Raw genomic sequence first — 16,395 nt, 5'->3', positions numbered from 1 at the left:
TTCGTGTTAATGAATGCATAAATGACAGATAACAGTAGAGGAGTAGGAAAATAATATTTAATAGCACTTAGAAATAAGTTTAGTAAGGTTGTGAGGTTGTGAAGGTTTGAAAGGATCTCGGACTTCGTTAATTCAATTATCTCTGAGTTAGGAGAGGTATGTTTGCGTAGGACGCTTTCTGTTCCTTTACCTATTGGAAGTAGCAAAATTAATTTAATTGATACAGACCTTAACGTCTGTCCGGAAAAATTGCTTTTACACCCTTTAATTAGAAAAAACGTACCTGCTACTTTTGTCCATCGAATTCCGAAGATGGTTTTCATGTCGTTAAGGAAACTCTTTACAAAAATCACCAACTTGCGAATGGATCAGATTTTTCCTGTCCCCAAAAAGGCGAAGTAATTTTTCTTAAAATCAATATATATATATATATATATATATATAGTGAAACATGGTGCAAAATTAACTTGTAAAACTATTTCCCAAAACTATAAGGACTTAACTACCGCCAGTTACTTCGCCAACAGCTAAGTTTAACAAGTCTCTAGCGCCCACAGCTTTAAGTTTCTTTGGAGCTCATACATGCGGGTAAATTTAATAGACGAGAATATATGACGATTCAAACTTTTAAGTCGACAGTACTAAAGTAGACGAGGGTTTTCACCAGACGGAGGAAATAGAGTAATATATTTCATTTCTCTATGTGATACATTTCTCTATGTGTTTTTATTACATTTGTGCGCTACTAAGCCAAGTAACATGCCAAGCAATCATTAAATAATAGCGTTTTCGTCCGTTTTGCAATAATATATTATTAGTAATAACAATATTAAAATAATCATATTACTTCCAGTGTTTATTAAGTTATTCAGTTTTATACTAAGTACGTAAAACTTAGTTATTCAATATAATTCTCAATTTAACCCCTAATTAGGACAGGTGGAACACGTGATGCAAATGTATTGATGGGAACATAAGTTAACGTAACTGGAGTGATCTGCTTCTGGCAGTGGGTATAGCTGGGCAGCCAGCGATGCTAAATGTGTAGTTATTCGAGCGTCGTAGAGACTTGAATCGAAAGATAGGAAAAAAAAAGTTACATAATGTTTTGTTTTCCAATTCGGGGGCTTGGTGGAGGATTAAAAAATCGTTAGGTAGATTGTGAATTTAGTTATTTTGGTCCAAATTAATGCTATAATTTTCTTTTCACATAATCTGACAATTATTTATACGTATTTCCCTACAATTCAAAACTATTTTCAGATTGTATCCGACAGTTTAAAAATGCGCACAAATTATTGCCAGTATATACTTAGCACGATTATAGCATTTACTAGGACCAAAATGACCAATTCTACTTAACGATTTTTTTAACCTCTTACTAATCCTCCAGCTCTCCACTAACCAGCGGATCAAGATAAATAAATAATTAAATCAATATTTGGGGACAATCTTACACAGATCAACCTAGCGCTAGATTAAGCAAAGCTTGTACTAAGTATGAGTACTAGGCAACGATATACATATGTACGTCTATAGATGACTCAGGAAAAAATATCTGTGTTCATCACACAAATAAATGCTCTTACCGGGATTCGAGCCCGGAACCATGGGCTTCATAGGCAGGATCACTACCCACTAGGCCACACCGGTCGTCAAATATAGACGGCTAAAATTGGTTAAGGTAAACTTTACGGGTAGCAATGTATCACTCATATTTTAATATGACACTCTCGAGTAACTACGAAAATTTCCTCTTGCGCTCCCCTATCACTACATAATAGCCGGAATGTTTCTTAAAACATTGTCAGATTTCATAAAATAAAAGGAATGAACGGCAAATTTCGCTTAATTGTATTGTATTCCGGTTTCCTGTAATTACAGACCGGACTTCAATTATTTCATTAGCTTTCAACCATTTACGCCCGGCAACTTTTTATTTGCCAGACTTGCCCTCTATGATTCCGGGACTAATTAGTTAAATCCCTTTTATGTGACGTGCAAAGGACGGTAAAATGACGCACGCAGAAAGAGCTCGTTAGTCGAGAAAGAAATAACCCAATAAACATCCTATTTCCGTTTCAGGTCTCTTAAATCTAAACCTTAGCTCAGCGGTGAAAGGTAAGATACGGGTCTGGAGGTATTTGTGAAAGGTATTAGCCGGGGTCTATGGATAATCAGCAGGTGTTCCTTTTGGGAGAAAAATTGCTTTGGCCTTTTGTAGCAAATATTAGTGTATAGTGGTCAGGGCTGTTATTAACAAAGCGTACCGAACGCATCACTTAAGGCTGACTTGTATATTTATTAATTTATTTTGAACTTTATAGCACATATAAAGGTATAAATGGCGAACTTAGTGCCTCGTCTATCAGCCAACTATAGGGCCAAACAGAGAAATGTTAAGTTGGTTCGACTAGGTTACCCAAAGCTTAAACCTCACTAGATGGCGCCACAATTGCAAATTTTGAGTTTTAATTTTTTTGTGGAGTAGTCTTGGTATTTCTATTCTGTAAATTATGTTTAGCGCACTCTTTAAATAAATATTGAACTATTACAACAAACATTGAACACTTCATTGTACAAAAACTACCCCTTAATGTCGACAGAATGTTTCTTGACTCTATTTCTAAGTATCACTCACACATTCAAACAGTCTTACTGGGATCCTTGTAGTAGACAATTTGGCACAGCGGGAGTAGGCTTCAATAGCGTTGCGGTATGTACATGGAAATACATGCAAGAGGATGTGGGTTCGAGACTCATTAAAAATTTTTTTGTTATCAGTATTATCAAGTACCTATTATTAATAAATTATTTTATGAGAAATATGAGCGTTTTCCATAAAAATATTAAAAATCTGATTCTCACACATCATGATATTTTTGGGTTCTTCCAACTCAGAATCACTAGCATAAAACCCGAAACTTTGTATTGAAATTTTAGTTTTACATTGAAATTTCTTTCACACTAAAATGTGACGTAATGGTATGGATATTTTAGGATATCTTTTTTTAATGCTAGGGTGGAGAAGATTCTAAGTAGAATGAACCTAAGAAAGTCCAAATTTGTAAGTCAGATTTTCCGGTATTTAAAAAAAAAAAACACGCTGTTTTGTTCTAAAATTAAAGCAATCCCTTACTGCCCAGCCTTTAAAAAAGTAGGTAATATTTTACAGTAGAATTTAAACATTTTTTTTACGATACATTTAATTAAATTACAGTGAGTTACAAAATTGGATGGCCTTCTATTTATAACCATTATAAAAAGAAATGAGATATTTACCATGTTTGTTTATATTATTGATTTCCCGATATTTTGACACAACTAGAAGTTTCACACAATGCCTAGAGATAGAAAATTATTTATTTATTTTATTTATTGTCAATTTCATTCAACGGATCACATCATATCCAATTTATGTGTTTATGTATTTCATTGTTTTCTACCTAGTTGGTAATTAAATTCTGTTACTGCAATAATCTTTATCTACATAAAATATACCAACGAAAGTTTAATAAAGTATATATTAAAATGAAGTACACAAAATCAGGAATTACATATGACAATATCATTCAAAATCGACTCCTCTGGCTTTGACACAGGCCCTCAAACGACGAGGCCAGTCATCAATAGCGGCACGCACGATTGTCATGTCTAATTCCGTCACTGTCTTAACTATGACCCGCTTGAGGGAGTTAAGATTTGTGTGGGGTTTAGCACAGGCTTTCTCCTCAATAACCTGCTATATGGCATAATCCAGGGGGATAAGGTCCGGGCTGGAGGACGGCCAGTCTTCGTGGGCAATAAAGTCAATTTTGTTTCTTCGAAACCAGGCTTGAGTTGTTTTTGCCTTATGTGCAGGAGCTGAGTCCTGTTCAAAGATCCATGGCTGGTTTTGAAATAGGGTGTGACTTAAGGGCTTCACTATTGGTTCGAGAACGGTTTCCAGTTTCCGGTTTTCACACCTTTTTCACAGAAATGAATCTGTGTTAGCCCTGAGTATGACACACCCAAAATCATGTTTGGCGGGTGCCCACATTTGTGCAACGCAATAGGGTTGTTTCCATCTACAAATCTTAGAGCATAATTGTATCCCAAAAAATTCTTTTGAATTATAAGAACATGTTAAACTACTTTTAGGGGACCTGTAATGACCATATTTTTGTAAATATTGAATTTAAAATATCTTTTGGCACACGTCACGTGTCCAAACCCGAAACGTCATTGAAGATTCTGATGACGTCACAACTCTCGGATTGACACTGTTGACAGTTAGGCGATTAACAACAAATGACAAATATCAGTTGACAGTTCGTATCTTCTACGTGTGTATGTAGTTATGTGTCAAACCATAAGCTGTGACGTCACACAATTTTCAAAGAGCGTTTTGGGCGCGAAAGCATCTGTCAAAATATATTTTGTTAATTTAACATATTTAAAGCCGTTTTTAGTATAAAAGCTGAATTTTAAGGCAACTTTTAGTTAATATAAAAAGTAATACAAGCGTTTCAAAAATTTGGAATACGATTCTCTTTTAGGCCCCAATTCATTATAGATACGACGAGATAAGCGTTATTTGTGGTATATAATTATAGCTCACAAATCCACCACATTATGTAATTTTTTATTTTTTCGGTAGCATTTGTTTTAACGGAAATAAAGAGGTTGCAAATCGAGTAACAGAACTTCAGAACAGATATCATTTGATATTTACCAGTCGCTTTTCGGTGAAGGAAAACATCGTGGGGAAACTGGACTAATCCCAACAAGGCTTAGTTTTACCCTCTGGGTTGGAAGGTCGGATGGCAGTGGCTTTCGTAAAAACTAGTGCCTACGCCAAATCTTGGGATTAGTTGTCAAAGCGGACCCCAAGCTCCATTGAGCCGTGGCAATATGCTGGGACAACGCTAGGAAGAAAGAAAGAAATCGAGTAACAGAACTTAGTAACCAACTAGGTATAATAGTTATGATGTAAATGTCCATATCATGTTGGAGTCATATATGTATTAGCCAACTAATTATTCAAGATCAATACACTTAGCTCCCTTAGGTATTCGCGTAAGTACAATCTCGGGCAAAATTGAGTTTTATAAAAGTGAACTAGTTTCTAGGTCATATTTTCTATGAATTGGTCATTTTTGTAGACTCCAATTACAGTTACACTTTTCCTGGTTTTTCGCGGACCAGAATATCGATGATTTTTGTAACTTGATTTAGACGTTGCTATCAGTTTCAATCCAAAAACACATAAAATCACAATTCAGAACATGCGGCAGCGTTGCTTTCTATCAAGTACCTCAAGCACCAGGGCGGCTACCGGGAAAATCGAAATTCGTCAATTTCGGGCATTTTTCTCTGTCACTCTAATTACGTCTTAGTGAGAGTAAAAGAGAAAGATCCCCGCAATTTGCGAATTTAGGTTTTCGCGGTAGGCCCCCAGGTCCTGACAAGTTTCAGCAGTGTTGCCAGGTGAGCGGAAGAGAATTATCGTACTTGAGTGTCAATATTATTGTACGGTTGAAAAAAATATCGTACGCCAATCAAAAAGGCAGCCCCTAAAAATGTCTTGCAAAATAAGCTTAAACTTCCAATTAATAATAAAAAAAAGACAATTTTCGTCTAAATTGCGCAAAAAATCTGTTTATGTTTGTGTATTTTTGGGATAGACTCAAACGGTATACAGGAAATTGTGACATTTTAAACTTTAAACTTACACCAAGGAGCCGAACACCCAAAAGATACTAATTTTAGCCTATTTCTGAGAGAAAGTGTCATATTTTGCTTCAAATTACTAGACTTTTAAGGTGGCATCATCCAAGGGCTGAAATTATAGTACTTTAGTGTACGATAATGCTCTTTGGAACATTACGTCATACCGGGGCCCAAATTATCGTACATGTACGACAATTATCGTACGCCTGGTCACACTGAGTGTCAGTGTCGACAGAGTCAGCTAAAAACGCGTCAAACATCGCAACGTCGCGCCGATGCATGGAGTGGCAACGCCGCAATGTATTTGTACACGACATTTGTCACACACATGAGTAAAATTTATAAAAATATAACGTTGATTATTGCATGATTTCTGTATGAAACAAAGTTTTTCTATTAATTTAGCGCAAATGAATATTCGAAAGTAGATAGATGCGCAACTATTTATGTAATAATATTGTGTAATTAATTAATAAATAGCGATTGTTTTTTGTATGAAAATCGAACCACCTTAAGGTGGGTGTAGTGAGAACTGTTTAGCAGCAAACAAGTAAGTATTACAGAATACAAAAACTTTATCTATATCATAATGTATACCGTGTTATTTTTGGTTTCCGTTAATTTCAAGGTTGCATTCCAGAGCTTAAATTAAGTAACTTCCACAAAGACACCGGTATTCTAATTAACTCCATTTCTGAGATAATTTATCTACGAGCGTGCACACTTGCCTTAGGGCTTGTTTGCATATTAATTAGTGTCTAGTACAAATATACGAGTATACATTTGCTTGGAAATTATATTGATATGTCACAGTTTTCATTTGTTTGTTAAATGTAATGCCCGTGTTACAACAATTAAAAAACAATGCAACATTTAATTACTTTTAATAGAAATTAATATGTTTTGTGAAACTATGCCATTCAGATATTTACCTTAATCGTACGAGTACTTACCCATACCTCAAAGTCAACGGAATTCAATAAAAACAATTTTATAAATTCGATAAGTATAGTTCAGATTACTGATTGGGCATACTTGTTACGAAAAGAGGAGGACGCAGTCACGTAAGACGATACAATTGAAGTACAATGTTTTGTGAATTAGATCAGTTAATACTTAGAGCGTGGTAAATTACTGAAGTAAAGCAAAGACACGAGTATAGTTGTTTTAGTTTTCCATTTTCCAGCCTTTATTTCAGAAAAATAATGAGCAAAGCGATTTCAAACGAGCATAATGTATCAAAGAATAAGTTTCCCATCGAAATTGAAAAATAAAATATATGTTCAATTTATAGATACTCAACGGTATTTGAACAAACCTTTCAATGACTGAGCCCCTAGTGTAAATGTATTCAATAGCGAAACGTGACGTACGCGTTTGCGTTAAATCTCAAAATGAGACTTAACGCAAACGCGTACGTCACGTTTCGCTATCGAATAAATTTACACTAGGGGTACTGATTAGCAATTCAAAAAACGTTTACCATTCATCAAATGCTACAAAGGAGCTGACAAAAGTTGAAGATCTAACTGCGTATACAATTTAGTTGCTAAAGCAATTTCCATGATTTTGGAGTCTGTAAAAAGTTATTTCACGTAATAATGTAGCCGCTTTTTACTTTTTTTTCATTTGAGATCTTTTATTAAACTTTGGTTTTCTTACAAAGGCTCAATAAGTATTATAGCAAAGAAATTTATTTTTAGACGAAAACTTAGTAGGTTTGTGTAAGATTGTTTTTATGACAAAATAAGAATGTAGGTGTAAATATTTGAGTATGACGGAATGATGGATAGTTTTCTAAATAACCCGACATTTGGAAATAACAAATAATAATGCGGAATACCCGAATACACCTAATGTATTTTTAGCTTGTACCTATGTAAGTGTACTGTGTTAGTTAAGTGTCGACGACCGGTCTGACCTAGTGGGAAGTGACCCTGCCTATGAAGCCGATGGTCCCGGGTTCAAATCCTGGTAAGGGCATTTATTCGTGTGATGAGCATGGATATTTGTTCCTGAGTCGTGGGTGTTTTCTATGTATTTAAGTATATATAAATATTTATATATTATATATATCGTTGTCTACGTACCTTCAACACAAGCATTATTGAGCTTACTGTGGGACTTAGTCAATTTGTGTAATAGTGTCGTATAATATTTATTATTTATTTAGTGTGGGTCAAATCTTCGACAAAATTTGACCCACTTACCGATTTCCGACTGAACTGAAAATTTGCATACATATGCAAATCGGGTGACTATTTAGTATTATGGTACTATCGAGCTGATCTGATGATGGAGACAGGAGGTAGCCATAGGAATTCAGTGATGAAACAGCGCAATCTCATTAGGTAGCGCTTATCATCGAGACAATTCTAAAGACCCTTTATTTATCCTGTTTTTAGAATTGTCTCGATAATTATTAGTTTCAGGTAGAATGCACCGAGGATATTATTTTGTGACGTTGTACGGGTAAATGTACCTTATGGTGGTAGCACCGTATTAATATTCGAGCGTCGAATATTAATAGCGTAAGCACCGACCCCTATATGGTTCCTTTACCCTGGGTACGTCACATTAGCTTAAAAAATGCTGTAATGTGAGCTTTTGTCATGGTTTGGATAAGAATAAATTTTGAATGATAGAAAGGAGATATTTCACCTATTACGACCATGAATATTTTTAAACATGAACCATGGAGTAAACACACAGTTGAATGTTAAAAAATATTGAATGAAGAGAAGTTAATTATTACCTATTTAAATTTAATTTTGTACTCACACATAAGTTATGTAACAACTTGTAACAATTTTGTGCCATCACAGATATCTGCCCCTACTCCTGTAAATGTATAAATATATTTTTTGCTTGGTATACTTACCACATAGTTGATTCAAATTCCTGCACCGTAGAGGGAGTTGCAAACTGCACTACCGGCCCAACCACTTCAATCCACACGTCCACAACGATGGGTTCTATGTGGTCCACCTGTGAACAAAATTATATGTAATGTTATGGTTATAGTTCAAAGTTACTTGAGTAAAAAACTTCTGAGTCTTAAGTTAAGACTCAGAAGTTTTTTAAGCTCTGAGTCTCGTAAAAACGAGTCGAGTTCTTCAATTTAGACTCAAAAGACTTGAGTTCCTACCAACACTAAGTGACCCTGACTATGAAGCCGATGATCCTGGGTGGAAGCGATCAAATCCCAGTAAGGGCGTTTGTTTGTGTGACGAGCACTGATATTTGTTCCTGAGTCATAGGTGTTTTCAATGTGTTTAAGTATTTAAATATATTAAAAACGGGTCCCTCACTCATGAAACATGCCGAGCGTTTTTCGACTTAAAATAAGTGGGTTGAGTGACCCGTTTTTAATATTTTTATATTTATGCCTGTGTCTCACGGAAGTGTTGTATTAAGTACTTGTGTACGGATGTCCTATAATTTGTGTAAAGAAGGATGTACCCATATTTTTCGAATACTAGCAACCTTACTGTTGATTGCAGTATAGCCTTTAGTCATAATCATAACAGGATTTGCTCGAGGTACCCGGAGAACATTAGACAAAAATTTCTTCAGCTACAGTTAAACTTACCATCAGCATGATCTGGTCATAGTATAGGCCCCAACTGTCCGCGTAAACTTGCACAAGTATGTCCACGTTTTGACCGACCATGCAGATTCCTGTAGCCGGGGAACATTGAATCACAACGCCCGGTGCCCGCACGTCGCCTGCCCATCGGTCACCTCCTGTCATACAAAATAAAACGTATTGACTGTACTGTTTTGTGCCTCAAGCATCAAGACGATTAATATTTTTTTTTAATAATATTTCCATCTCCCGTCGCCAATGTCTGACCCGAAGAACTATATCAAGATAGAAGAAAAGAGTTGATTGACTTGTAAGGGGACCGAGCGTGTAACATTTTGCGAAGACACATTGACGTCACGAGTGACATTAGTGATGGGAAACATAAGGCGCGTGAAAACGATTTAAACGCATCGTCAAACGAAAAAAGCATTAATGATAACTTAAGTTACCAGATACTTAAAAACATTTTTTTTTAATGTTGTTGTTAAAATGTTGACTAATTTTTTTAAATATTCATTTGATTTGATAAATGCAATATACTCGTACCTACATGTAACCATAACCTGCCTATTAATTATATGTATCCAAGGCCGGCAAAACGTTCCACTTTCTTGCTCGCCATAAGCACGCATAGTCGCACACATTTCAAATTCAAAGCCTAAATTTATTTTAGACTAAAAAAAAGAAACAATAAAATAAATGAATGTTTGGTAAAAATACAGTAAACTTAGTAAATCATTTCATTATAAAATGAAATAAAACATACTAACGTAATATTTTCCAAGTATCTTAAATATTTTTCTTTAGCTTAAAATTATATTGAGAGCAATAAAACAAGATTATATTTGCACAAATTTTTTAACATAACATTTAAATGGCAAAGACTTTGATAATAAGTACTTACTCTCCTATTGTTCAATAAACATTATTCCTTCAAAGTCTGTAAAGTTTTGTCAAAGTTACATAATAACTTATTATTTTGTTCTCAAGTAATAACAAAACTCCGACGAACAAAAACTCTACATAAGCCATCCAGTTTGAGCCTTATAGGGAACCTAGAATATAATTTTAATTGCAACTCAAAATGACTCGAGCCTTCGAGTAAAGACTCCGTCAACAATTTTGATCTTACTAAAAGTAAAGAAAATAAGTGTTATTGTACGATTTGTGTACCTTTAGTCGGCTGGAAATACGTTTGTGCTACCTATATCCATTTTTGAGTAAATTATTTTTTAACTGTTATGTATGCATGTTTGTGTGTGTGGCTGCGCCCACCTTAACAGTTACCGCTACAATAAACCAGTGCCTTAGAGCAGCCCGTGGTTTCACTCGTGTCCTCGTACGAATATGTTATAATTGACTATAATCGGTATAAAATTAAAAAAGTGCTATATCCACATTTTGCTATAGGCAAAGATAATTTGAAATGAAGTTTTTTGTTAAAGAAAACTTTGTAGCCACGTAAATTTACTGCCATCTTTCCCCACATGTTAATACTTTTAGAACGCCATTTGACTTTGATCCTTATTCTTTCACTGATATGTGTTAAATATCTAAAAGTGGCGCCATCTTACTGGGCACAACCTAAAGGTTTCATTTCATTTCATTTCATTTCATTTAATCCATTGTTTTATCATGTTCATCAGTACATAAAGATCTTATTTTTAGACTTAGTAGGTACATGATACCCTGTTAGGGCATACAATATGGGACATGTTACTTAATCCTAAATAAAAATTACAATAATAAAATTATCATGCAACACTTGGTTTAAACTAAATTTAAACATGAGAGCAATTACTAAGTTAGTTGATAATTATAACAAGTCGTGCATGTCAACATAATTACGTATATGAAAATTCCGCTTCTATCGTTTTTACATCTGTGTTGGAATAGTATCACGCGTTATGGCACCATCGCTCGAAACGACTACACCTTTGTCCTTTGATCTATTAGATGGTGCCACTTTTTGATATTTAACAAATTTGAATAAATTTAAAAGTGGAAAAAATACTGTCTTGGGTGAGACTTGAACTCACGGCCTCTGGATCAAGGCTCACCCAAGACAGTATTTTTTCCACTTTTGTATTTATTCTTAGCTTAATAGCATCGTTCGCAGACGTTTCTGCTTGAGAAAAAAATAATTTAACAAATTTGACACATGGCGTTCTAAATAAACGTTTTAATCATGTGATTGAGATGGCAGTAAATTTGCTGTGGCTACAAAGTTTTCTTTGATAATCCACCTCTATTTCAAATTATCTTTGTTATAGAATAATATTATTATACTCTGTTAACAAAAAATTCTCAACATATCCAAAACTTTGTGTCATGTCATACATTGTACGTTTAACATTACTCGTCAAATATATGGATCTGAAAATAGTAAAAATGCTTTCATTTAATGATTACCACTGTATTCAAAATATTTTTCTGATACTATAATGGTAAACATATGTGCCTAAATGATAAGTAAATTGAATATTTCCTAAATATGAAACTTTTGGAAAAATATTTACATTTGCTTCGTGTCGCTCTCCTGCAAACCAATGTAAGTTGCGTATGGCACAAACGTATTCTCACCGGACGGTATTATGACTTTTTTTTAACTCAGATTGTAAAAAAGAATTAGTTTTCGGAAAAGGACTCCATTCCCTACAAGGGACTCGAGTGTTTATCAAGTTGAAAAGAACTCGAGTTTGAACTTAATTAAACAGTCTGAAAAACAGAGTCGAGTCGTAAAAAGCAGAGTACTCAGGACTCGAATCTTAACCAACATTAATAGCGGGCGATGTGATACTATTCCAACACAGATGTAAAAACGATAGAAGCGGAATTTTCATTATAAAATTTGCTTAGGTTTTATATATTGATATGATATGCTTGCGCGCGAGATGCACTGCGAGTCGTGTCAAAGTCGTAACGTAACAATCAATAATCAAACTTGTATTAATCAGAATACCGCTCAAAACACATTATGAACAAAATTACACATAACAACAACATATGCACAAAAAGCCAACGTTCCAAAAATATATTTACACGCCTCTAGACACTTAAAATAAGATCGTGTAAATATATTTTCGGAACATTGGCTTGTGTAGATATTTGTTAAATTGACCGTACACAAGATCGGGTCTCTATTGTTTCCCATAAAGTTTTACGTCATAATGTATTGTTTGTCCGCATTTTCGTTAGCCATAATTTGGTTTTTCTCAGAATCGCGTAACTCTTCAGGATTGCCATAAAACAAACCTAACCTAACATAACCTATGTATAGGATAACCTAAGAAAATTCTTAAAAAGTTAACGGTTTCAGAGTTATAACTAATGATAATATGACTATCATTATATTATGACTTTCAATAGTTATGTCAAACAAAGGGATCCGCACAAGATCTCAAGAGGTAAAAAGTAGTAGAAGTAAAGGACACAGTTTAAAAGAACTCTTAGTTAAAAACGTATGGGGGCTTAATTTTAAGAGCGTTTTCACATTGTCCAATCCGATATCGGCTGTCGGAAGAAAGTAAATTGTAAAATACATGTGCTTCTTTGTGTTTATTTATGCATTTGCTAAATCATTATTACTAAAAAACGATATATAACGCAAAAAGACGGTATTCATGCCATATGGCACTCTCCCACAGCTTTTTTGTCATGAACACCTTCCGACATCTGATATCGGAAGGTGTTTCCGACAGTTTTCGCTATGTCGGACGATATGTTTTGTTTGTGTGCGTGCATTTGTAGCAATATGTTTCTAGTAGACTGCGTGATCTGAAATGACCGACAGGGATAGACTTATGAATCTTTTAGTATTGTTGGTCCTTGTCTTTTGTAGGATCCTACATCCGATATCGGATCGGAAAATGTGAAAACGCTCTTAGGCTGATGTGTATGGAACACATGGTGCAAAAAGGTTTACATATTTTGGGCTATTGGAAATTATGTACAACCTCGTAAGTAAAGCATTATATTATAACTATGCTTCCAAATAAACTTAAAGTAAGAAGGAAAAATAAACTTTTTGAAAGTGGACTAATAATAAATGAACCCATAAAAAAATACGTTTTTTTAGACTTAACAGTAAAGTATTGTACTAATTTACTATAATCTGCCTCGAGAGAAATAGGAAAAGTTACGATATTTGTTGAGATATTATCGTCATTTTTCACCTACTTAAAATTCATAATGAGCTAAGATTCCCGAATAACTACAAGAAGATCTAGATATAAAGATCATTGAGGTTTTTGAGAGATAAACCTCGTTCACAAAACCATCAGGTATGAAATCTGAGACAAAATATGATTGAACATTTGCAGAGATCTAATAAGTCGTTAGAATTGTGCGTTCTCTGGTGTTCCCAATCTTTCTCTATGGTTGTGAGACATGGACTAAACGAGCAGATTTGATCAAGCGTATCAACGCGTTTGAGAGTTTGGTATTGGCGCCGGCTTTTACGGATACCTTGGACAGCTATGCGTACTAATAAATCCATATTGGAAGAGCTACGCATAAAACACCGGTGGTCAACGATATGTCAGGACCTAACTCTCATATACTTCGGACATCTCTCCCTGGATAGCCTAGAGAGAGTTGCTATGACGGGCAAAGTTGAAGGCACGAGACCTCAGGGCCGTCCCCCTACTAGTGGTGTGCTCAAATCACTACACCTATGCAATTAAAACTGCACGAGGCCATGCGCTTGGCGAGGAATAGAAGCCTATGGAGGAATCTGGTCTTCAACAGAAGGGCATGGTTTCACGATCCTCAGCATTGAGGGACCGACCGACGAAGAAGAATAAGTGGTTTTTGGAACAATCTCACAAGATCAGCTTCAAATTAAGCAGTTTGTATTATGGGTATTAGGCGACAATATATTAACTTAAATAGATAAATACATACTGCACCTAAATAGATAACATGCATAAGGAACAAATATTTATAATACACACACAAATAAATGCCCTTACCGGGATTTGAATTCGGGACCTCATGCTTCGTAGGCAGCGTACCTATCGACTAGGCTAGGAGGCTGTTAAAAGGTGGAAAGAGTAGGATTGATAATTTCCAACAACTTCTACACCACTGTTAACATAATAATACACAACCATTACTAAATATATTAAATAAACTCCACCATTCATACAAACGTATTTCCAGTCCGATTAATGCACCATTCCAAACGCAGTTATTTCACACCAAAAATTCACTTTAGGTTTGCAGTTACTTATCATAATTATAGCCATCAAGCGAAAAGTCCTCGGGGCTTTTCGTTGTTTTAGGCATTACTTTAATGGCTCATAGTAGTAGACCATCAAGGCTAAAACTTGTACTGTTTCGCCATAATAATGCACTTAAAAGTTGTTAAGAACAACACCAGCTTACTTACCATACAGACACATAGACAATCGAATCTGTTTTATTAACTGCTTGCACTTTATGGTCTAAAGTCGTTAAGCATACTTCACCACAGGGAACATAATACACAATGGACGTAAAAATTACATAACATGGTAAGGAAGTAATAAAATATGGTTTTTATGTCTTTGTCATAAGATTTAATATGTAGTGGCGACGAGAAAGAATCCTGTGAGCTGTAATGGCCATTGTTATGACTTGCTCATTATTATGTTTCTAAGAAGGTTTTCTTATTATACATGGTGTAATGTGAGGAAACCGAAAGATTTTAACAGTGTATTCCTGATCACATTTAGAAACTAAAAAGTCATATAAACTATTCTGTATTTCGCCTAGTTTCAGAGTTATTAGCATTTAAAAAGACAACATCTTTTTATTGTAACTTAGTGTAAAACGACTTTTGATGGCAATGTTGGCATTATAGGGCGTAGTCTAAATATAAAAAGTGACAAATAACCTTTGCAAAAACTAGGTTTTACAAAGAAAATCGTCAAAATTCATTTTCAGTGCCAGTTTTACCATTTACTTTTAATATATATGTACAAAAACATTGAAAAATTTGAAGAAAAAAATAAAACAATTTTTTTTGGCGAAAGTTTCTTAAACTCATATAACATTTTTTCATAGTACAAGGAGTGGGAAAGTAGGTTATCTTCACCCGTTTCCCAGTGCGCCAGTCGGGGCTTTTGTTTGAGTGTGCGTGCGGCGACATAAAGTTACTACGGCGCACACAAACTCTTTGTACTATGATTATTTCCTTCTTTTGGCCTCAGAAGTGAGTGGTTAAAATCTTTCGATTTACTCATGTTACACCGTGTATATATTAATTAATGAGGGGCAATTACCTCGCTTTCATTACAACCGCTGGAATCCTAGCTTATTTTATCAATGTATAAGTAGGGTAATAAAGGTACACTCAAGTGTTTGACAAAGTTTATTCAAGGAATGTTGTACAGTCAGCGTCAAATACTTTGTAGCAACCAAAGTAGCCAAATAGTTCGGTACACCATGTATTTAGTATGGTGTACCGAACTATTTGGTCACTTTGACTGCTACAAAGTATTTGACGCTGACTGTAGTACAGCTCCTGCTTTCTAATTGCGATGAGATCAAAATAATGAGCGCAAGCAATTCTCTTAGGTATATGAGTATATAGTTTCAGGGAACTAAAGTTATTTTATTTTATTTGTGAACCTAGTTTCCTATTAATGTTAATTACACTTTATTTTTGTGGAAAAGTACGATTTACTGTTTTTCTTTTATTTTACTTTATTAAATTCTCTTTGTAAGAATAGGTATTTTTCAAATTATGTGCTCTGTAGCGTTCAAATGAGATATCCAGTTGCAATTAACTTTTTACTTTTAATTTAATTAGAACTTCCGTGGTTTTTGCCTTTCACCACTGCGCCGTAGTATGTAATGTTAATGGTTTTCTCTTTAGCTAATTTAATTAACTAACTTCTGGAACTAACAAATTTAATAAATATGAAAATTAATATGTCAAAATGCATAAAGATACAATGGTAATATTTTTTTCATCACAATTGCTCAAAAAAGATCTTATTTCATGTAGGTATACTGAAGAACAAAGGCATGTATTGTTTCCGCGGGAGTTATGGATTGTGAAAAAAGAAGCTATAAACTCCCGAGGGATTAAACCGATGTTCCAAAAG

General features: G+C 34.7%; 1 protein-coding gene across 1 annotated transcript in view; it reads right to left on the bottom strand.

Annotated features, from left to right (window-relative positions):
- LOC133524099 (uncharacterized) overlaps positions 1–16,395 on the bottom strand; it is a 171,866-nt gene that overhangs the window by 37,853 nt on the left and 117,618 nt on the right. Inside the window, exons 27-28 of the mRNA XM_061859943.1 lie at positions 9,305–9,459; positions 8,594–8,700 (exon numbers count right to left, since the gene is read on the bottom strand). Coding sequence (XP_061715927.1) covers positions 8,594–8,700; positions 9,305–9,459 — 262 coding nt within the window. The remainder of the gene's footprint in view (positions 1–8,593; positions 8,701–9,304; positions 9,460–16,395) is intronic.

The sequence above is a fragment of the Cydia pomonella genome, chromosome 13 (genome assembly GCF_033807575.1).
Source record: "Cydia pomonella isolate Wapato2018A chromosome 13, ilCydPomo1, whole genome shotgun sequence".
NCBI classification, from domain to species: Eukaryota; Metazoa; Arthropoda; class Insecta; order Lepidoptera; family Tortricidae; genus Cydia; species Cydia pomonella.
Note: the sequence above shows the minus strand (reverse complement) of the source record. Positions and strands in the feature narration are given on the sequence as shown.